Source organism: Diaphorina citri, unplaced genomic scaffold (genome assembly GCF_000475195.1).
Source record: "Diaphorina citri unplaced genomic scaffold, Diaci psyllid genome assembly version 1.1 scaffold627, whole genome shotgun sequence".
Lineage (NCBI taxonomy): Eukaryota > Metazoa > Arthropoda > Insecta > Hemiptera > Psyllidae > Diaphorina > Diaphorina citri.
Genome location: NW_007378060.1, coordinates 45625 through 68391, shown reverse-complemented (window position 1 = coordinate 68391; position 22767 = coordinate 45625). Strand labels below are relative to the sequence as shown.

The 22767-nt window shown below is 36.7% G+C and overlaps 1 protein-coding gene across 1 annotated transcript; it reads left to right on the top strand.

Annotated features, from left to right (window-relative positions):
- The first annotated feature begins 4792 nt into the window (after window positions 1–4792).
- LOC103510648 (protein no-on-transient A-like) lies at window positions 4793–19786 on the top strand. The gene is made up of 10 exons (XM_017444665.2): window positions 4793–5410; window positions 6237–6823; window positions 8167–8367; window positions 9421–9579; window positions 9883–10101; window positions 15412–15542; window positions 16164–16459; window positions 17948–18138; window positions 18695–18782; window positions 19517–19786. The coding sequence occupies exons 1-10, from the start codon at window positions 5290–5292 to the stop codon at window positions 19582–19584; spliced, it is 2061 nt and encodes a 686-aa protein (XP_017300154.2). The 5' UTR covers window positions 4793–5289; the 3' UTR covers window positions 19585–19786.
- The last annotated feature ends 2981 nt before the right edge of the window (window positions 19787–22767 follow it).

The window sequence follows — 22767 nt, the reverse complement described above, 5'->3', positions numbered from 1 at the left end:
GTGAATCTTTTTATCCTGATTTCTTGATGCTCTTTAATTCTCCTTTGAAAATCTGATTTCGTACATTTTTTTCTTGAAGGTAGGGAGTCATTTCACCGCCATTTTTGCCTTGGAATTTTGTATAAGTTGTCTAGAGCCAAATGGACGCCGGTCCCCAATTATTACCTACAATTTTATTCTATGACTTTACTTGGTCTGAAACAATCACTTACCTACCTACTTGTCTGCGACCAATTAGACCAAAACTACACCCAGAAGGACTTGCTCAGTGCAAATGAGAGAGCAGCACAAGTCGCAACTTTCTGGGAGCGACAGATATAAATGGTGACATTATACCGGACATGGAAAAGTTCAAAAGTCTGGAACTACCAACCCGGAGATATTGCAAACCTCTGAGCTGAGCTGAGGTTGATAATAATACAAACTATTGAAATAATAATAGTCATTTGTTGTGGTCACTCAATCATAAAACCCCAATCATATATGAGCATATCTGAGCATACCTTCAAACTGTACAAGAGATTACCTTACATTATCTTACCATCTATTGGACATATTGATCCGCCCGGGGCGGATTGTTCGTTCTTGGAACGGCTGGCTTTCTCCTATCCTGTCTTCCTTCTCTCTTCAATTTTGAGATGATAAGACCTTAGCAGTTACAGTTCCCTCTGTCAAAGTCCATACCTACACCCCCTTTTGTAAATACACATATTTAATTTTCCAGATCCTACAACCATACTAATTTAAAACCAGCAAGTAAAAACCCACATTATGTAATTAATATTTTCGTCCACATATTTTTAAGTGACATAATTATTCACTTTGATCGTGTTGTTCCGAGATACTTTTCACGAAAAAGGATAGCTTCCCTCCTTAATCCATCACTTAAGTTTGCTCTCCTGAGAGATATAATCTTCCTTTCTCTCTCTCTCTCTCTCTCTCTCTTTCTTCCTAATATTTCTTCTCTTCCTATTACATCTCCCCCTCCTCCTTCTGCTTCATCCTTCCCCCCCTTAGCGACAAGTGTTCCATCTCTTCATACCGACCTTTCAGTCCGAATAACATCCCCTAAACTCAAAAATTCTATGGGACCTGTACAAATAGGATAGAATAGAATATACCTTGTTTATGCTGCTCGAATGAGTCTAAAAAGTCCCTTTGTCCCACCAGTCTAAACATAAACAATTTCTCATATATTTTTTAGGTTTAAGAACACAGTAGGTACATAATGATACATGAGAGTAGTTTGTCCCACCAGTCTAAACATAAACAATTTCTCATATATTTTTTAGGTTTAAGAACACAGTAGGTACATAATGATACATGAGAGTAGTTTATCCAGCTACCCTAACATATTCTGTTCCATTCCACGCCAACGTGAGAGTTAAAGGGCCCAGCACGCTACCTTGTTGTCCTCACATAACTGTGTAATTTTCTTCCCAAGTTTTCACTCACTAACATTTTCCCCCCACTCATATTGTAACGTAATGTAGCTTCGGTGCCTCGTAAAAATATTGTAGCTATACCTACATTTAAATGCTATGTGACATTGCGACCTAATCTTCCAGAATTCCAGAACTTCCTCAAAAATCTGCACCAGACGAATGGTTCTCACGAAGATTTTGACCCCGGATTCCGTGCACCAGACAGAAGTTCTCATAAATCAAAGGGAAGATCCCTGTATTTTGACATTCCCATGTCAATGTTACAAGTAACTACTCGGATAGTAATTGGGGGGGAGGGTGAGGGTGGGTTTTGAGGTTTTGTTTTTACAAATTAACACCCGTCAAGAAAGCGGAAAGGGGGTGAACGTGTCATGACCTTTGGATTCTCACACCCTTCCAGACGGGCTGAGTCGTTGTGCTAGGCCAAGAAGAAAATGTCCTTGATGTGCAGGAACTCGACTTTTGAAAACTTGAGAGAAAAAGCGGCGCTCACCATCTCTGACGTACATCCGTTGTTCTCAACAAACCCACAAAGTTTCATTATTTTGAACTATACATATTCAAGTTGTAAGAAGAGTTAGAAGAAGCTAAAGGACAGCAAACAAACAAGGTCCAAGAGATGAATAGAACATCCTATAAATTATCGAAGTATGTGAAAAACCAGAATGACGCAAGACGATGAATCGAGAAAATTCGAAGTGCGCCCGCCAAGCACCAAGGCAAAACCTATTATAGTTCCGTTTTTGTTCACTAATAGATTCTTTCTCTTGGCATTTCCGGCACTCATTAACACGAAATGTTTGCTGCACCCCATTCGGTGATACAGGTTACAGATCCTGTGGGGTAAAGGTTCCCACAGGGTTCATCCCTAAGGATCTGACAGGGACCTGTCTACGGAGTCAAAAGCCTTTCACAAGTCTGGAAATCAAGTTTATTTCATATATTTCACATAGTTTTTTTTTTTTTAGTAATACCGGAAAGTCATTTTGTATTCCATCGTTCCGGTCACATGACCTTTAAGTACTTTGCGGGAGAAGGGTTTCACCACAAATCACTTCCTATTTCTGTTATGTGGAGTAGTCTGCTGTCATCTATAACCCCTTTTTAGTCCGTCCTTCCTTTATTATTACAATAGTAATAAAAAGGTATAAGGGACGGACTATTGTATTCGCTTCGGTGTCTGTCACTCTGTCGGTCGGTCGGTCTGTCTGTCAGTCAGTCTGTCTGTCTGTCTGTCTGTCTGTTCCCATAGAAGGACTTATCCAAACCTGGTCGACCTATATATCAAATTAAAGGTCTTTTTACCAGGATTACGAAAATGGTGGTGCAAATTTTGTCCAGAAAACCTTAAAGCCAAAAAACCAAAAAAACTGGTTTTTGGAGGATTTTTTCACATTTTCTTACATAAATGAGCTCTGATCTCGAAATTTGTCGCGACGACCTGTGAACTCAAAGCGAGAAAGTTTTAGATAACACTTCAGTCGATCATTTAAGACCGGTTTTAGCGTCATCTATGTTAAGCTACGCCGAGCAAGGCCAATAAATGGATGGGTGACTTGAACATTATATTGGGAATAAAGGGAGAACGGGCTCTAGTCTTGATTTTAAATCATTACATAAAAGTAAAACCAAAAAATCAAATCAAGAATAATAATAAACTGAATATTAAATAAAATAGGTAGGTACCTACATAAATACTGATTTTCTTTAACCAAGATCGAAAAATTCCCGGAGGGACGGGCCCCGCTTGTTGCTGTTCTAACCCTAGGATTTGGGAATGTTTTCTAGATTTATTTCCGTGGTTTTTTGATGTTTTTCACTTTTTTGAAAACTAAAAAAATCTCGTAAACTCCCCCTCATATTTTTTTTTTTTTGTTTTCTATCTTGTAAACTTGATGTAATTTTGCGTTAATGTTGCGTGATTTCATTTCATTTTTTTCTTCTTCGTCGTCTCATTTTTAAGTCAGTTTAAATTTATTTTTTTCTCTTACGTTTCCGGAAGTTCACTGTTTTTATTTATTTAGTTACATGTTTTTTTTGCCCGCCCGGGGCGGATTGTTCGTTCTTGGAACGGCTGGCTTTCTCCTATCCTGTCTTCCTTCTCTCTTCAATTTTGAGATGATAAGACCATAGCAGTTACAGTTCCCTCTGTCAAAGTCCATACCTACACCCCCTTTTGTAAATACATACATATTTAATTTTCCAGATCTTACAACCATACCTACTAATTTTAAACCAGCAAGTAAAAACCCACATTATGTATCTACATAATTAATATTTTCGTCCACATATTTTCAAGTGACATAATTATTCACTTTGATTGTGTTGTTCCGAGATACTTTTCACGAAAAAGGATAGCTTCCCTCCTTAATCCATCACTTAGGTTTGCTCTCCTGAGAGATATAATCTTCCTTGTACGGATGTTTTTTTTTTTTTTTTTTTTTTTTTTTTTTTTTTCTGAAACGTGTATTTTGACGGGTAAACAGTTTGTTAGGTAATTGAGGGTACGTGGATAACCGAACTATGAAATTCTGAATGAATCTCTGTTTTTGTGGATTTTTTTGGTAAGTAGGTACTTATTTTTTATTTTTTTAAATTGTATTTTTTTTTAAAAATGAAAGTGACACATCCACTAAAAATATTTCCTTGTCCTTCCCTCATTCCCTCCTGAATCGGAAAAAATGAAAATGTAGAAGCATCATTACATGTTTTCGTAATTTTAGCATATCCACCAATTCTGCTTCCATGGGACAAAGTAGGTATTGTTGTATGCTTTCGTAATTTTAGCACATCCACCAATTTGCTTTTAATTTTAACTTGATAGGTACGTACTTATCAAGTAACACTTAGGTAGGCAATTAATTATTTTTCAACACCCCAGAGTGGCCCTACTTGACGACTCAATTACCAAAACAATGTACCACTAGTGTCACTCAAAATGTTCCCGGAAATTAACAATCAATCCATGCCGTTCATTTTGGGGTACTCAATTCGAGATGTCAACTTTTCCAAGTGGCTAATTAGATTATTCATCAGCATAATTTCAGACTGCGTGACTAGGTTTTTAATTTATTCTAAATAGAGGAAAATAGGTCAGTTATTTCCAACTTTGTGCTCAGGAGATGACTTGAATATTTCACTTCATGCTGTGTACAAAATTTCGTGTTGTAATTTCAGCACATCCAAAATGAATGTTCATATTGTTAAGCCATATTTGGTGAGGTTGTACTAGCGATCCTTTGGAAGTGATAACGTCCTGACATTAAGCTCGTTTGAGTGGTAAAGTGTCCAAACTTGCTTACCTACAACTTTGCAAAATATTTTTCATACATGCGGAAATTGTGAATTCTCCTCCCATAACAACTACAATGTGTTTTTTGACCTCAACTGTGATCGAATCAAATTTGAAGTTTAAATTTAAATAATTCCTCTTCTCTACACATCCACTAAAATGACCAATTTTTATATGAACGTTAAACACAAGTCTACATTCATACATAAGCTTTATTATTTAATTTACTATGAAAGTCACCGTAAAATGAAACATAACATACATTTTTGAGTAGCCTATTTGGTGTGGAACCCCTATTTAACTGAATACACTACCATTTAAAATAGACTCACAATTAGGCACCACAGTGGAAATAACTCTTTATGTTCTAAGTGCGTTTTTGTGAGTGAACTTTTAAGGCAACTTTTCCCATCACCTCGTGATTTCTTTCGATTGTTCTTTCGCATCTTGAGCGAATTTCTCTAAAACCTAACCTCAACATGATCCAAAGAGTATGAGATAATGTGAGGCGTTTTCCATAGAGCAAACCAATCTGCTGAGTTTCATGTTATAATGAGAATGTTATTCATCTTACAAATCATCATGGTTACTAATTACAGAAAACAGAGCAGCATCAACTGTCTTGACTCCATAGACAAGCAGCTACACGAGGTGAAGGAAAGATTTCAAACAGGTAAAGAAAAAAAAATAATAAAATGAAAATCTATTACCTAATAATTGCCGAATTATGATAGAGATTATAGCCTGTTTTTCCCCCCTTTTGGGATTTCCATGGTAGGGTGGGAATAGAGAAATGGAACATTGCCTGGTAACCTGGTAGGTATTGGTCCATTTCCCCACCTTTACCAAAAACAGAGCAGCATCAACTGTCTTGACTCCATAGACAAGCAGCTACACGAGGTGAAGGAAAGATTTCAAACAGGTAAAGAAAAAAAAAATAATAAAATGAAAATCTATTACCTAATAATTGCCGAATTATGAAAGAGATTATAGCCTGTTTTTTCCCCCCTTTTGGGATTTCCATGGTAGGGTGGGAATAGAGAAATGGGACATTGCCTGGTAACCTGGTAGGTATTGGTCCATTTCCCCACCTTTACCACCTAAAAATACCAAATGGAATTTTGAAGTCGATTCTTCATCTAGGTGTACTTTGCAGTCATATTTTGCATGCAAAATGTGGCTACAACTGCAAAGTGTCGTGACGTTTTTAAATGTACGTTTTCCATAAATTTATTCAATTCACTCCTGTCGAGTTGAGGAAATCCGCAATGGTGACAAGGTTGTGAGAAACCTTTAGACTAATGGTGCCGAAACTGGCTAAATCAGCCCAAGTCTGGTTGACTAACCTAAAACGTGAATTCCAGTACATTAGGGTGAATAACTATCTAGAAAATGGTTTAGTCCTCTAAACGGGACTCTAGGTATGGGGAAAAGAGGTATAACTTCCAAAAATATAATAATGAATTTACAAAAATATAATAATGAATATTTTTTTCCAGGAGATATCAAGAATGCATTCAGCGATACTTTCATGGAATATTTAAAGAACAAAACGTTGAAATTTGGCGTCACAGGCGTAGAGAGACAAAAGCTGATCAAACGTATGTATTACAAACTGGAACAAGTGGGGAAAATATCAGAGGAGTTGAAACGCTACACTTATCCTTTCTCTTTGGATGTGCCCACGACCACGCCCAAACCCACACCCCGCGTTACTCAGGACATATTAGATGGCTTACTCAAAGGTTGGGAACCAGGCAACCCTGACTATCCGATCTGTACAGATAATTTTAACTTCGGAATACCCAAAAACCTAACCGTCATCCATCGGTACCTATTGCCAGTGACAAGACAAGGCATGTTTAATCTGAAACCAATCGTTCATGAGATCCTCAGGAATTATACTCACATTTACGAGCCCACCTCTCAGAGACCAAGGCCGGTACCTCCCCTTGTCACCACCACAACAGAAAGACTTACCCTATCTGAAGAGGTTCAGGCTCGGTACAACAATGAAGAACTTATCAAACGCTATGGTGTACACATGAGTGAGTTTACTAGTTCGGACTCCGAGTCCAAGAAAAAAGTATGCTTTCGTAATTTTAGCACATCCACCAATTTGCTTTTAATTTTAACTTGATAGGTACGTACTTATCAAGTAACACTTAGGTAGGTAGGTAATTATTTTTCAACACCCCAGAGTGGCTCTACTTGACGACTCAATTACCAAAACATTGTAGGTACCACTAGTGTCACTCAAAATTTTCCCGGAAATTAACAATCAATCCATGCCGTTCAATTTGGGGTACCTACTCAGTTCGAGATGTCAACTTTTCCAAGTGGCTAATTAGATTATTCATCAGCATAATTTCAGACTGCGTGACTAGGTTTTTAATTTATTCCAAATAGAGGAAAATGGGTCAGTTATTTCCAACTTTGTGCTTAGGAGATGACTTGAATATTTCACTTCATGCTGTGTACATAATTTCGTGTTGTAATTTCAGCACATCCACTAATTTAGCCAAAAGTGGAAGCATTTTTTGCATGTAACTCCTTTTAATATCTACTACCTTGGTACTTTAGATGGCAAGAAAGCAGGTATTTTTTTCCTTACTTTTATAGTGCTCTTCTGTCGCTCTCAAAAAATTTACGTAGACAGGTAGGTACCTATGTATAAGAAGATACTTACTTACCTAAGACAGATGTACCTATCTAAGAAGTAAAATCTACCTGACCTACCTCAAATTACGTCACTCTTGTTTATGCCATGGGTAAATGTTAAATGGTGTTAGGTCTCTACATAATAAATAATAAATTAATTAGTTTAATAATAAATTATATTATTTAACAAAACATATGCTTCACTCTATTGTTAAATAAATAAAGTTTGTTTCATATTCCGAAAAATCAGAAAAGAGAAAATTCATAGGTAGTCCGAATGAGAAAGCAGTTTTCTTGAATGAGGGAAGAGCTCGCTGCGAGTCGCTACTTGCATCACCTTGTGTTTCGCTGAATGTGAAAAAGGATCGTGTAAACAAATCTTATTGATCTTTTTTTTATGCACACCTCTGTTGTTAGAACTTTACCTCTGTTGTTTATTTTTATTTTTGCACAGATGATAAAAATTTTGATTTGATTATTTTGATTTGAAAAGAAAAAAAATGTCTGGTGGCCATTTTCTGGATGTGTGAAATTTACGTGTGTTTTAAATATATTTGTAGTAATTTAATCCGTAATCTTGGGGGTTAAATCCTACACTGGACGTACCACACTGCCGTTTTGTTTAAACCCAGTTCAGTTTTTAGTTTAAGGAACATTTGACGTCGCTATGGCCAGCAATATGTCGGAGAATGTAGACGGTACAAGAACAGAGCCGAGTAATGTAATGCAAGTACGAAATGATAACAATCCGAACCGGCAGAATAACAGTGGTCGGAGAATGTAGACGGTACAAGAACAGAGCCGAGTAATGTAATGCAAGTACGAAATGATAACAATCCGAACCGGCAGAATAACAGTACGAGACAAAATATGAACAACTCAGGGAATAAACAAAGATTTTCTAACAATCAAGAGCAACAAAACCGATATGCCTTAAACAAACAAGAAGGACGTAAAAGCGAATCAAAAGTAGGTTTGCCAATATGTTTATTATTTCTATGGTTATCCCTCCTAGCTTCTGTCAATGTACTTTACTTCTTTCTTTCTGAAACACAAGTAACATAACCCATGCTAGATCTATGAATCATCTTGCTTAACATTCTTGATCACAATAATATTATTGAGTCAATGACAGATCTATTGAATCAGTAGTGTTGTTGGTCTTATCACTTCTGTTAGTTGTACACCCGAGATGATAAATATGAAAGGTGTGATCACCATTGCTATAAGAGCAAAGTATGTTTCTATAGACACTAGACCCAGACAGTTATTTTGGGCTTGGTGAAATATATGTATCAAATTACACAATTATTTATTAAAATGAAAAATAGAGATTATTAATAGAGATGGGAGATTGCCATAAAATTTCTTCCCTCTGGTAGAGACCCTAGGATGCATACAGTGTTCCCTCTTTCAATGGCCAGACCAATCTTTTGAGCAAGGAGATGTTTATGGGTTTCTACCATGATATCAAACTAAATAGGTAATTTAGATTATTCAGTGCCCTCTTATATTAGATTTTTTTTGTACCCTATAGATATTATTGCTTAACATTCTTGATCACAATAATATTATTGAGTCAATGACAGATCTATTGAATCAGTAGTGTTGTTGGTCTTATCACTTCTGTTGGTTGTACACCCAAGATGATAAATATGAAAGGTGTGATCACCATTGTTATAAGAACAAAGTACGTTTTTATAGACACTAGACCCAGACAGTTATTTTGGGCTTGGTGAAATTTAGGTATCAAGTTACTCAATTATTAATAAAATGAAAAATAGAGACTATTAAAAGAGATGGGAGATTGCAATAAAATTTCTTCCCTCTGGTAGAGACCCTAGGATGCATACAGTGTTCCCTCTTTCAATGGCCAGACCAATCTTTTGAGCAAGGAGATGTTTGGAATGGGTTTCTACCATGATATCAAACTAAATAGGTAATTTAGATTATTCAGTGCCCTCTTATATTAGATTTTTTGTACCCTATAGATATTTAAAATTTTGTTTATTTGTTTTCTAGGAAAACAATGCAAATCCAGATGATCCCACACCAAGGAAAGATAGTTTCAACGGTGCCGGTGGAAGTGGAAACAGAGGGGCAAGAAATGGAAAATATGGATTCAAGAATGGTACAAAAGACGATAGAGAGTACAAGCCTAATTATAACAAAGCAGCTGATGTAAGTGGAGTTTTAGATGTTTTTATTCACCCAATCATACTCATATCATTGGCTAAATCTATCAATATGTCCACTTATTACAGGACTGTTAGGGCCAGAGATACTTTTATTTTCTATTTTGAGTTGATAGGAAAGTATAATGGAAGTTACTCACCTTTTTGATTGTTCCTGGATCTCTAAAAATTTCCATGACAGATATATGGTAGGTACTGATGAAGTAGAACACATGGTCCTATTGTTTGAACAAACAAATAGAATTGTAATAATTTTGTTATAACTCTCAATTCTTCTTTTGTCTAACAGGATAGATTATTGGAAAAGATACTCTCGCTTTCTGGACCTACATTGGACCTGGCACCATCCGTAGTCACCGAAAGAAAATTTCAAAACAAATGTAGACTGTACATAGGAAATGTATCAAGTGAAATTAACGAAGAAGAACTTCTAGAATTATTTAAACCTTTTGGTGAAAGTACAGAGCTTTTTTTAAATAAGGAAAAGAATTTTGCTTTTATTCGAATGGTAAGAATTTATTTTTATTATTGTCCCTTTTCTTACCAGATTGGAGAGGGATACCAACCTACTTCCAAAATATTAGATTGCTGACCAAAGCTCTAAGTTCTCAGAACTTTTGAGGAATTTAATAAATTAATACATCTTATCACTCTATGACACTATTGAAAGCAAGGTGAATTTTTTCTTAAATATCTATTGGAAAAACATAGGAGGTACAAGGGAGTATTGATGAAAACTTAATGGGACTCTTTCATGTTTCAAATGTATAACAGCAAAAAAGGAAGAAGAAGAAAAAAAATCGCCATTTTTCTGTGAAAATAGTAGGCACCCTGCCGGGATCTTTTTTTACGTTTAGAAATATAATAAAACCTGCAAGTAGGTATCTACTGAAAATATAGGTAGGTACTGTTGCAAACTTCACGACTTTTTGGAACACTTTTTTTAAAAGTTCAAGGTTAATAGAATTTTTAACGAGAGCATTTAACATGGTAGTATAGATAGCAAACTGAAACTGAAAGAGACCTAACAGAGGGGTCTTTAAAGCTACTAGTTACAATATTCACCTATCAACTGACGCTATCAATTAAACGTGCTATCAGTACAGATATTATTATCGTGTTCCGCCCGTCGTCGATAGTCTGGATCACTGGTAATCCATTTAGCCCCCGATTGAGGAGCGCAAGGGCGATATATTAATCATATTCCTACAGGCTAAAATTAAAACTGTAATGTGTGTGCAATATGAAACACGTGTTTATCAAAATCGAGAGGGGGTAAGAGAAAGAGAAGAAGAAGGAGGAAGAGAAGAGTTAGGAACAGAAGGAGGAGGAGATGGAGGAAGAAGATAAAAAGAAGGAGGAAGAGGAGGTGGAGAAGGAAGAGAAGAAGGAGGAGGAAGAAGAGAATGGGGAGGAGGAAGAGAAGTGAGAGGAGTAGGAGGGAGAGAAGAAGGAAGAGGAGGATGAGGCATGAGGCATATTTTCAAAAAACATAGCTACCCACACGAGTCTATTCCACGTTTTAACGCAATAGTTAAAACTCGAAGGAAATTCGTATATTCGAATTAGTCTGGTATATATATTTTCTGTATTAGTAGAATAAAATACAAAGTACACATATCAAAAGGAGGTACCAGTCTCGAATAATGCTTGAACATAGGCCCGGAACTTATGTACCTACCTAAGTAGGTACACAATCATTATAGGTAATGTTTATTGTTATGCCATACTGTAAGGATTTTGGATATGCGTATTTTCCATCAAAGATAAACCATATTACCTACCTATTAACTTAAAAAAGGTAGGGTTTTCCCTTTTTCCTACCTATATTTCCACGAAAATTATTAGTAAAGTACCTCCCATAGCTACCCACACGAGTCTATTCCACGTTTTAACGCAATAGTTAAAACTCGAAGGAAATTCGTATATTCGAATTAGTCTGGTATATTTCTGTATTAGTAGAATAAAATACAAAGTACACATATCAAAAGGAGGTACCAGTCTCGAATAATGCTTGAACTTAGGCCCGGAACTTATAGTAGGTACCTACCTAAACAGGTACACAATCATATAGGTAGGTAATGTTTATTGTTATGCCATACTGTAAGGATTTTGGATATGCGTATTTTCCATCAAAGATAAACCATATTACCTATTAACTTAAAAAAGGTAGGGTTTTCCCTTTTTCCTACCTATATTTCCACGAAAATTATCAGTAAAGTACCTCGCTACCCCATTGGTTTCTTGAAGTTAGATTTGAATGAGCGTTCATTTCCGGGATAAAATATCTTCTCCAAAGGCCACTAAGGAAACAGAGGAAAAAGGGTATAAAATAAATTCTCCAGGGAAAAATGTAACAAATTTACGAGATCTACCCCATTGGTTTCTTGAAGTTAGATTTGAATGAGCGTTCATTTCCGGGATAAAATATCTTCTCCAAAGGCCACTAAGGAAACAGAAGAAGGAAAAAGGGTATAAAATAAATACTCGAGGGGAAAATGTAACAAATTTACGAGACGAGGATTGTACCGATGAAAGAAAATGGAGCAAAAAACATAGTCTTGGTGATTTAAGAAAGATATTATTGGTCTCTTAGGATGTCGAGTCTCATAGGATTAAGGGTTCAGACTTTAGACGCAAGTAAATAAAATTATGTGTCGTCGAGCTTGAGTTAAGCTAAGTATGATCTAGAAAAAGAACCAGTAGAAAGTAACGGATAAAATTCACACCCATATAAGTATGGTTCAGACTTTAGACGCAAGTAAATAAAATTATGTGTCGTCGAGCTTGAGTTAAGCTAAGTATGATCTAGAAAAAGAACCAGTAGAAAATTCACACCCATATAAGTATGTGGGGTAGTTGGGGTACACAAACCCCAAAAGAACAAAAGCTAGACCGTAGATATAATATCCAGGTATTTACTAGTAACTTTATCTCTAGTATTTTCATATTTCATTATAAAGGTCCCATTAGTCCCCTGAATTGCAGCATTTGCAGCTAACTTACTAGAGTATCTCCTAGGTTTTTCTCTCTCCGCATAATTTTAACCTACAAAAACATAAAAAAAGATATAGAAATGAAGATGTAGGGAAAATGGATTATTGTAGGGGTCATAATGGATTTTTCGTTTTTATTATCTTGTTATAAAAAGTTACCAATTTTGAACTTTGTCTTTGGAAGTACGATCGAGGGAAAGTACCTATTAAATTTTAATAAGGATGACAGATGAGAGTCAGGTTTTGGTAAAATTAACGTTCATTGGCGATTACTGTTCTTATCAAATGCAATTGAAAAGCCCAATTGACTTTTAATCCAGAGGTTACGGGTTCAAATCTTGCCTGGAATGGACTTAAATAGAAAGAATATCCTCCAAAACTCATCCCCAAGCAGGTACTTCCCTCGCAATTTCAGGATGGAAAAATAAGCTCAAACCTACTGAGATTATGTCCAAATTACCAAATTTGTTCTCATTTTCGAGGATGTTTTACAAACTGTTCATAGAAAGGGTCACAAGTCACAACTAATTGAGAACTATGAAATTTGACCCAAAACCCAATTAAGCTATGAAACAAAGTTACACGTAAACAGAAAAACTGGGAAATACGGTTGACCTTCTTTCCCTAAATGTACCTGCAAAGCGTTCTACTAACTTTTGCTGAACATCTTCTCTAACGTTTAATAACAGAAGGAAATCTCTTGTGGATGTATAGGTACCTACTATCCGTACAGGTATAATGAAATTAATCGTGGAGTAGCTTAGGTAGGTATTGAATTTGAACATCAAAAGGATTCATCAAAGAGAATGTATAATGTTCTGTCAGAAGCCTATGCAGTAAATTTTGCAGTGCTCCGTTTTCTGCAGTTCTCCAGTGGGGGGTTGTTTTTGCAGAATTGTACGGATGTTTTTTTTTTTTTTTTTTTTTTTTTTTTTTGCTTTTGGGTTTTTTTTTTTTTTTTTTTTTTTTTTTTTTTTTCTGAAACGTGTATTTTGACGGGTAAACAGTTTGTTAGGTAATTGAGGGTACGTGGATAACCGAACTATGAAATTCTGAATGAATCTCTGTTTTTGTGGATTTTTTTGGTAAGTACTTATTTTTTATTTTTTTTTTTTAAATTGTATTTTTTAAAAAAATGAAAGTGACACATCCACTAAAAATATTTCCTTGTCCTTCCCTCATTCCCTCCTGAATCGGAAAAAATGAAAATGTAGAAGCATCATTACATGTTTTCGTAATTTTAGCATATCCACCAATTCTGCTTCCATGGGACAAAGTAGGTATTGTTGTATGCTTTCGTAATTTTAGCACATCCACCAATTTGCTTTTAATTTTAACTTGATAGGTACGTACTTATCAAGTAACACTTAGGTAGGTAGGTAATTATTTTTCAACACCCCAGAGTGGCTCTACTTGACGACTCAATTACCAAAACATTGTAGGTACCACTAGTGTCACTCAAAATTTTCCCGGAAATTAACAATCAATCCATGCCGTTCAATTTGGGGTACCTACTCAGTTCGAGATGTCAACTTTTCCAAGTGGCTAATTAGATTATTCATCAGCATAATTTCAGACTGCGTGACTAGGTTTTTAATTTATTCCAAATAGAGGAAAATGGGTCAGTTATTTCCAACTTTGTGCTTAGGAGATGACTTGAATATTTCACTTCATGCTGTGTACATAATTTCGTGTTGTAATTTCAGCACATCCACTAATTTAGCCAAAAGTGGAAGCATTTTTTGCATGTAACTCCTTTTAATATCTACTACCTTGGTACTTTAGATGGCAAGAAAGCAGGTATTTTTTTCCTTACTTTTATAGTGCTCTTCTGTCGCTCTCAAAAAATTTACGTAGACAGGTAGGTACCTATGTATAAGAAGATACTTACTTACCTAAGACAGATGTACCTATCTAAGAAGTAAAATCTACCTGACCTACCTCAAATTACGTCACTCTTGTTTATGCCATGGGTAAATGTTAAATGGTGTTAGGTCTCTACATAATAAATAATAAATTAATTAGTTTAATAATAAATTATATTATTTAACAAAACATATGCTTCACTCTATTGTTAAATAAATAAAGTTTGTTTCATATTCCGAAAAATCAGAAAAGAGAAAATTCATAGGTAGTCCGAATGAGAAAGCAGTTTTCTTGAATGAGGGAAGAGCTCGCTGCGAGTCGCTACTTGCATCATCTTGCGTTTCGCTGAATGTGAAAAAGGATCGTGTAAACAAATCTTATTGATCTTTTTTTTATGCACACCTCTGTTGTTAGAACTTTACCTCTGTTGTTTATTTTTATTTTTGGACAGATGATAAAAAATTTGATTTGATTATTTTGATTTGAAAAGAAAAAAATGTCTGGTGGCCATTTTCTGGATGTGTGAAATTTACGTGTGTTTTAAATATATTTGTAGCAATTTAATCCGTAATCTTGGGGGTTAAATCCTACACTGGACGTACCACACTGCCGTTTTGTTTAAACCCAGTTCAGTTTTTAGTTTAAGGAACATTTGACGTCGCTATGGCCAGCAATATGTCGGAGAATGTAGACGGTATTTTTTTTTTTTTTTTTTTTTTTTTTTTTTTTTTTTTTTAGGTGCTAGTGGATTCATGTAGAAATCATGGCCACCACATCAAGGATGACTATCAAAAATGTTAAAAATGAATGTTCCATATATTCTTTGCCACCACTTGCTAGTAACTGTATCCAAGTGCATACTGACTTGCTTACTGGCCACAAACATATGGTTAAACTCAAATTGCTTTAGGTTGCTTTGCAGGTCACTTTATGATTTGATACTTTTATTCCCATAGATCGAGAGAGCAGTCGTGTTGGTAGATGACAGGGGAAATTCTAAGAATGAGGGTATCATAGAATTCACAAGGAAACCTGCTGCAGCTCAAGCTCTGAAGAGATGCCAGGATGGCGTATTCTTCCTAACACAGTGAGTATCGTCTGTTAAATCCCTAGCTAAATACTGCAAGTTAAAGATGGTTGTGTAATTTTTTTTTCTTCTTTTTTGAGAGGTGTGATAGAGGGAGCTGTAACTGCTAAGGTCTTATCGTCCTAAAATTGAAAAGAAAAGGAAGACAGGATAGGAAAAAGCCAGCCGTTCCGAGAACGAACCTTATTTGTTTAGGATATAAAGCCTGCTCCGTTTGGGAATCAAACCCAACAGGATAGGAGAAAACTAGCCGTTCCAAGAACAAACCATGTCTTTTTAGGATAAAATCTACCTTGGGTGGGAATTGAACCCGCAACCTAGTACATCTTACATGGCAGGCGCGCTACCGTCAAAATCATCTAGGGTGGCATATTCATAATCTCTTTTTCTATTATTCCTTTTTTTCTCCTGGTGGTGTAGTGGTCAAGACGCTCGCCTGGTAAACAGGAGGGCGTCTGTTCAATCCTAGTGGAGGTATGGAATTTCATCCTCAGTATAATTTGAAAATTTGACCACAATAATAGTAGTAGCCTACTGCTTGAATAATGGGACTTTTCATTCCTATGCGAGCAGTATAAGTAAGCTCTATTATATGTATTTCTTATGATTATTCTATTCTAGATCTTTAAAGCCTGTGATTGTCGAGCCTCTGGACTTGGTCGACGACGAGGAAGGCCTGTCGGAACGGACGGTGAGCAAAAAGTCGTCCGACTATTTCAAGCAGCGATCCATCGGGCCGAGATTCGCCACAATCGGAAGTTTCGAGTTCGAATACGGGACGCGCTGGAAGCAACTGTACGAGTTGTACAAGCAGAAGGAGGAGGCGTTACAGAAGGAGTTGAAGCTCGAAGAGGAAAAGCTGGAGGCACAGATGGAGTTTGCGCGCTATGAGAACGAGACAGAGATTCTGAGAGAACGTGAGTGTAGATTCGTAGTAGCTTAACCCATCCTTTAGGGCTGTTTGCCCCTACACCTAAGCCTCGGTGTGGGCTTTTTGTGTATAGAGTTAAACTAAACGAACGTGAGTATATCAAATCATGTCAGCTTATAAATACCAACTTTTGTTCGTAAAGCTATTCATTCAGCATAGAAAGAATAAAGCTACTCAGTTGTCCTCACGAGGCTGAGTGTACCCTGTATTTCAAGGAGAGAGCCGAAAAAAAACTTTGACTTTGCCGGAAATCGAACTCGGGCACGGAGTTGGCTGAAAGAACGTGAGACGTGAGTTTCGCTCGTATTCCTCTTATCATACCTGGAAGTACCCTCAGTGAACGCCCATTTTGAATAGCGGGATTTTGTAACCAAAATTAAAGTCCCGTTAAGTGAACTCTCTAACGTTAATTGACGAAAGTTTCGTCAAATGACGTTAAAGAGCTCAGTCAACGGAACGCTAATTTTTGGTTGCAGAAACTCTCTTTTAGCCAAGCCAAACAAGGATTAGTTAGTATCAGAGTATCCTTTTTCCATATTATGTACCTGTACTTTGTGAGAAAAAAGGAATTTTCCATAAATGAAGAGGCTTTCTACTTCACTAGGTACAAATGATGATTTACGATTGGACTGATTTTGAATGACTTTCCATTGGTTGGAAAAAAAAAGAAGAAGAAATAGACTTCATGTAAAAAAAAAATAGCCTGAAATTGACATGTATTGGAGAAGGAGGAGGCGTTACAGAAGGAGTTGAAGCTCGAAGAGGAAAAGCTGGAGGCACAGATGGAGTTTGCGCGCTATGAGAACGAGACGGAGATTCTGAGAGAACGTGAGTATAGATTCGTAGTAGCTTAACCCATCCTTTAGGGCTGTTTGTCCCTATACCTAATCCTCGGAGTGGGCTTTTTGTGTATAGAGTTAAGCTAAACGAACGTGAGTATAACAAATCATGCTCATAACTACCAACTTTTGTTCGGAAAGCTATTCATTCAGCGTAGAAAGAATAAAGCTACTCAGTTGTCCTCACGAGGCTGAGTGTACCCTGTATTTCAAGCAGAGAGCCGAAAAAAAACTTTGACTTTGCCGGAAATCGAACTCGGGCACGGAGTTTGCTGAAAGATCGTGAGACGTGAGTTTCGCTCGTATTAAGGAGCGCGGTAGCGCTCCGCCCCGCCAAGTCAAGAAAGTTTGACCGCGTTCCCCTTATCATACCTGGAAGTACCCTCAGTAAACGCCCATTTTGAATAGTGGGATTTTGTAACCAAAATTAAAGTCCCGTTAAGTGAACTCTAATGTTAATTGACGAAAGTTTCGTCAAATGACGTTAAAGAGCTCAGTTAACGGAACGCTAATTTTTTGACTTTCCATTGGTTGAAAAAAAAAGAAGAAGAAATAGACTTCATGTAAAAAAATAGCCTGAAATTGACATGTATTGAAGTGAGTACAAATAGTAAAACCCATATTTCTATTTGCAGAACTGAGACAGAGGGAGGCGGACCGAGAGAGACAGAAGCAGGAGTGGGAGTTGAAGGAGAGACACGCTGAAGAACAGAGGCGATGTGATGAGGAAGCCATGAGACGACAAACTGAAGAGATTCATCTGCGAATGCAACAACAAGATGAAGAACTAAGGCGGCGCCATCAGGAGAATTCCATCTTCATGCAGGTAATAGTCTGGCTGGGAGACTTAAAACAGGGAGTATACCAGCTTGGTCTGACTGAGGGACCATTCATCTGCGAATGCAACAACAAGATGAAGAACTAAGGCGGCGCCATCAGGAGAATTCCATCTTCATGCAGGTAATAGTCTGGCTGGAGGACTTAAAACAGGGAGTATACCAGTTTGGTCTGACTGAGGGACCTTAAACAGAGAATATACCAGCCTGAATTTCCTTTGCTAAAGAAATAGCAAAGGTTGAGTGCGAAGGGCATCCACTTGTAAAATTTTCAAGCACAACCAAATGTCCCCAAAAGCGATCACGCTACGCCACTGGTTGAGCCAGATAGTCGTGCCCAGTCCCAGTGGGCAACCTAAAATGAGCGACAACAGATTTTCTTTGAAAATTTGGTATAATATTATAAAATGTTTTTTTTTTTTAGTAAAAGTATATAAAAACACATTCAATACTATGAATCTGTATGAATTAATACTATGATTACTATGACTTATAATAATATTTTTAATGGCATAACTGACGCTCGATTATTGTACCTTGTTCCAGGAACATATGAGGAATAGTGCAGCCCCCGCTCCCCCAGGATATAGTCCTCCTGTAGACCCCTTGCGTGATCCTTACGAAGCCATGGCAGGTAAGTCAGGATAGACAGGACCTTAGAGAATCCCTAATACGTTTTTAGTTTCTATATAAAAAAAGAGAAAAAAAATATTATACCTCGGCACCGCTTTGCAATACTTCAAGGCACAATCTTTCACATCCATGCCTGTCCAAGAATGGAAAAGTTTGGTTAGAAAATTTACGCCCTGGCCGGGATTCGAATCAAGCACCTCCGGGTTGAGAGTCAGTGCTCTTGACCACTCGGCCACAGAGGTGGGCTAATCCTTAATACTTGAACCAAGTGAGTATAGTTATTTCGAGTAGCAGCACTTCATTTTATGAACGAAAATTTTCGCTCTCAAGTCAGACTTACACAAATTTTGCCAATCAGATGTTTTGCATGCTTCAGTGCAACTTGAGGGCCAGTATTTTGTTCATAGCCCTTAGGATAGACAGAACCTTAGAACTTAGAGCATCCTTAAAATGATAAGATCAATAAAAGCCAGCCTAGTTAGGTTGAAGAGTAGCGGGTCTGGCTTGTAAGCTCTAGGTCGCGGGTTCGATTTCCGCCCGGAGCGAATTTTATTATAAACAGATGAGGTTCGCTCTCGGAACGGCTGGCTTTTTCCTATCATTTGGGGCTGTTTGCCCTACACCTAAGCCTCGGAGTGGGCTTTTTGTGTATGGAGTTGGGCTATAAAATGATTTGGATGTAGTTTTTTCTCTTTTGCTACGAAGTTAACTCTCCTCGTTTTTGCTTTTCCTCAGCAACTGGAAGCATACCGGCCGTTATGTATTTGCATTTGAAAAACCGAGAAAGCAACTACTACTACTAGCCGTTACTGTCCTACTGAACAATGCTACCGACCTTAGGGAATCTTCATTGCGCTCATCATCCCAATTACTTCTGACATGGCTTTCGGAGCCGACGCGATTGTAAATAGACATTTTGTCATTTGATACGCTTGGAGAGCACAGAAGTGCGGTTTGCCTTGTTCCTGAATAAATGCATTATGGAAGAATCGTTAACATAAGGGGTATTTTTTGTCTTGATCTAATGAATCCATCGAATACAGATTCACTTTGACAAAAGAAGAAAAAATGTATTTTAAAAATCTCTATTCAGGCGGAGCCGACGCGATTGTAAATAGACATTTTGTCATTTGATACGCTTGGAGAGCACAGAAGTGCGGTTTGCCTTGTTCCTGAATAAATACATTATGGAAGAATCGTTAGCATAAGGGGTATTTTTTGTCTTGATCTAATGAATCCATCGAATACAGATTCACTTTGACAAAAAAAGAAGAAAAAATGTATTTTAAAAATCTCTATTCAGTTCCCATCCCTAGATTAGTCAGGATTTAGAAGGTGCCATCTTGGATTATGGTTCAGTACAAGCGCTGCCACGCCACCTAGTGGCAAAAATAGATTTGTAAGTTAACTTTAAAAGAAGGGAAATCGGCTCAGATTCCAAAAGACAAATATGTAGAGAAGTAGATGAAGTTAGCATCCCTACAACCTACAATGCCCCTAAAAAGTGACCAAATGCTAACCAAAATTTAGTTTCTACTTTCCTCACCCTCAAAGTATCTAAAGTTTTCTATGGTATGGAAATTTGTTGATATCCAATTTTTGGCATGGACATTATTATCGAGTTTTGTGCTCCCAGTGTATTTTGTCATTTAATCAGTTTCTACTTTCCTCACCCTCAAAGTATCTAAAGTTTTCTATGGTATGGAAATTTGTTGATATCCAATTTTTGGCATGGACATTATTTATCGAGTTTTGTGCTCCCAGTGTATTTTGTCATTTAATTCTTTTGAATACACTTTAACATTTGTAGGATCGTTTATAAATCATGAAATGAATGTTCATATTGTTAAGCCATATTTGGTGAGGTTGTACTAGCGATCCTTTGGAAGTGATAACGTCCTGACATTAAGCTCGTTTAAGTGGTAAAGTGTTTAACCTTGCTTACCTACAACTTTGCAAAATATTTTTCATACATGCGGACATGGACCATTAATGTAGTACTCAATAGTTTAGTCATTGGTGCGGAGGACTGAAGGTTGGTGGTTCGAGTACAAGTCGAATTTATATTCATGCACCACACAATTAAAATTGATTTTTTCTTCCAATAATGTTCAAATGTCAGTAAAACGCTAAAAATTTTTAACCCCTTCTGTTTCAGTGTACGAAAGTCAGTATGATTCACACATAAGTTGAGATGATGAAGGATGACGTTACTGCTGAGCCTAACCCGTTGTGTTCCAGAATCCACCAACTCAGGCCACAGAACTAACCATACTTAAATTTACATAAATAAACGTTTCCTGATAATAAATTATAGAACTTTTCAATAAAGTATTTATAACAAAAGTAAGAATTAATAATAATGTACTTTACCAAGTGACAAGTGATAAAGTTGTAAATAAAAACTAATTTTAAACTAAGATACATAATCGTCTTTTGTTATTTGTTTTTGTAAGGCACAGTAAGTCCTACACACTGTAGCTTGGAAATGGGTGTTTTTTTTGCATCAAACCGAACAAAATATCTTAGTTTTGCCAATATCAATATGAGTAATAAAAAGCGATAAAGTCGATTTATTTTATTTACACTATGCTCGAAAACTGCATTTCACCACGTTTCAATTATTCGCCACATAAACAGGCAAATAAAACAGATTGTTTGAAATGCATTTGGAGTCAATGCTACATGAAATGCATTTAGTTTCAGTGCCATAAATCATGCGAAATTCGCACTCACTTTTCGATCTCGCAATGTTTCTGGAAAAGACCAATATTTCTGGAAACATGAATATGTAACTTTATTGGACTACGGTTTTTTACGATGAGTCATTGAGTACGTACGAGTCAATTCTAGGACGTTCCCTTTTTGCCTTTTTCCGGGACCTCCAAAGAAAAGTAAAATTCCGAAAGCGGAAAGAGAAGGAACACAGGATAGTAGAAAACCAGTCATTCGGAGAACGAGCCACCTTATCTATTTAGGATAACATCCGCCCTGGGCGGGAATCGAACCCAGCGCTCTCATGGCAGACGCGCTACCCTCTCAGCTAACTGGGCTGGCAAAAAAGACAGTTTTGAGTTTTCACATTCGAGCGGTATCCAATTCCTAATGGTGCATTTTATTTAGAAACAAAAAGTGAAAAGTGCCAACTTCTTGTGTTTTTTTTCATCTAATTATTAGGTAGGTAAAAAGAAAAGGAATTTTTTAATTGTGTGAAGCATATTTAAATGCTGGTCACAAATATCGTTCCCCGATTATTACACCTAGATAAGTTTTATGACTTGACTTGGACTCGAACCACTAAACCCCAGATCCAAAGTCCAACGCATTAACAACTGCACCACTGAGGTTGGTCCTAATTATTAATTAAGTGTGTTAAAAAAACCATGGTCAAGAGAAGGACATTGTAATGGGAGATTTGAAGAAGCAAGTAAAAATTGCGTTTTTAATTTGCATTGACATTATTATTTTAATTTATGTAAGATTCATAACTAATTTATTATATTACGTTTTCTCAGTTAATTTATTTTTATTTTTCAAAGTTCTTGATAGGTTTTGAAATTTCCTTTTCTAAATATAAAAAAAAAGATTTATTGAAAATAAATTATTGAATTGAATAATAAATGATTGATATTGATACAATAAACTTTGATGTTCACAATAAATTGAACCTCTGTTTTATTTTGCTTTTCAAAATCAATTAATTTGCTTTTACCGACTGCTATGAGGAAAGTCTCTTTATCTTTATGTTTCCTTTATCTTTATATTTGCTTTAATTTCCAGTCTTCTTCCTCGCCTTTTCCCGTGTTCAGACGGGGTCGGCGTTTTTGTCAGCCGCTCATTCAGCCCTAGCTAGGGTGATTGCTTTGAGCTGACATTTGGTTTTGGTTACAAAAAATTTACTGGTGGATGCCCCTCGCACACAACCTTTGCTTTTTCTTTATAAGGGATATTTCAGGCCGGTATCCTCCCTGGTAAAAGTCCCACAG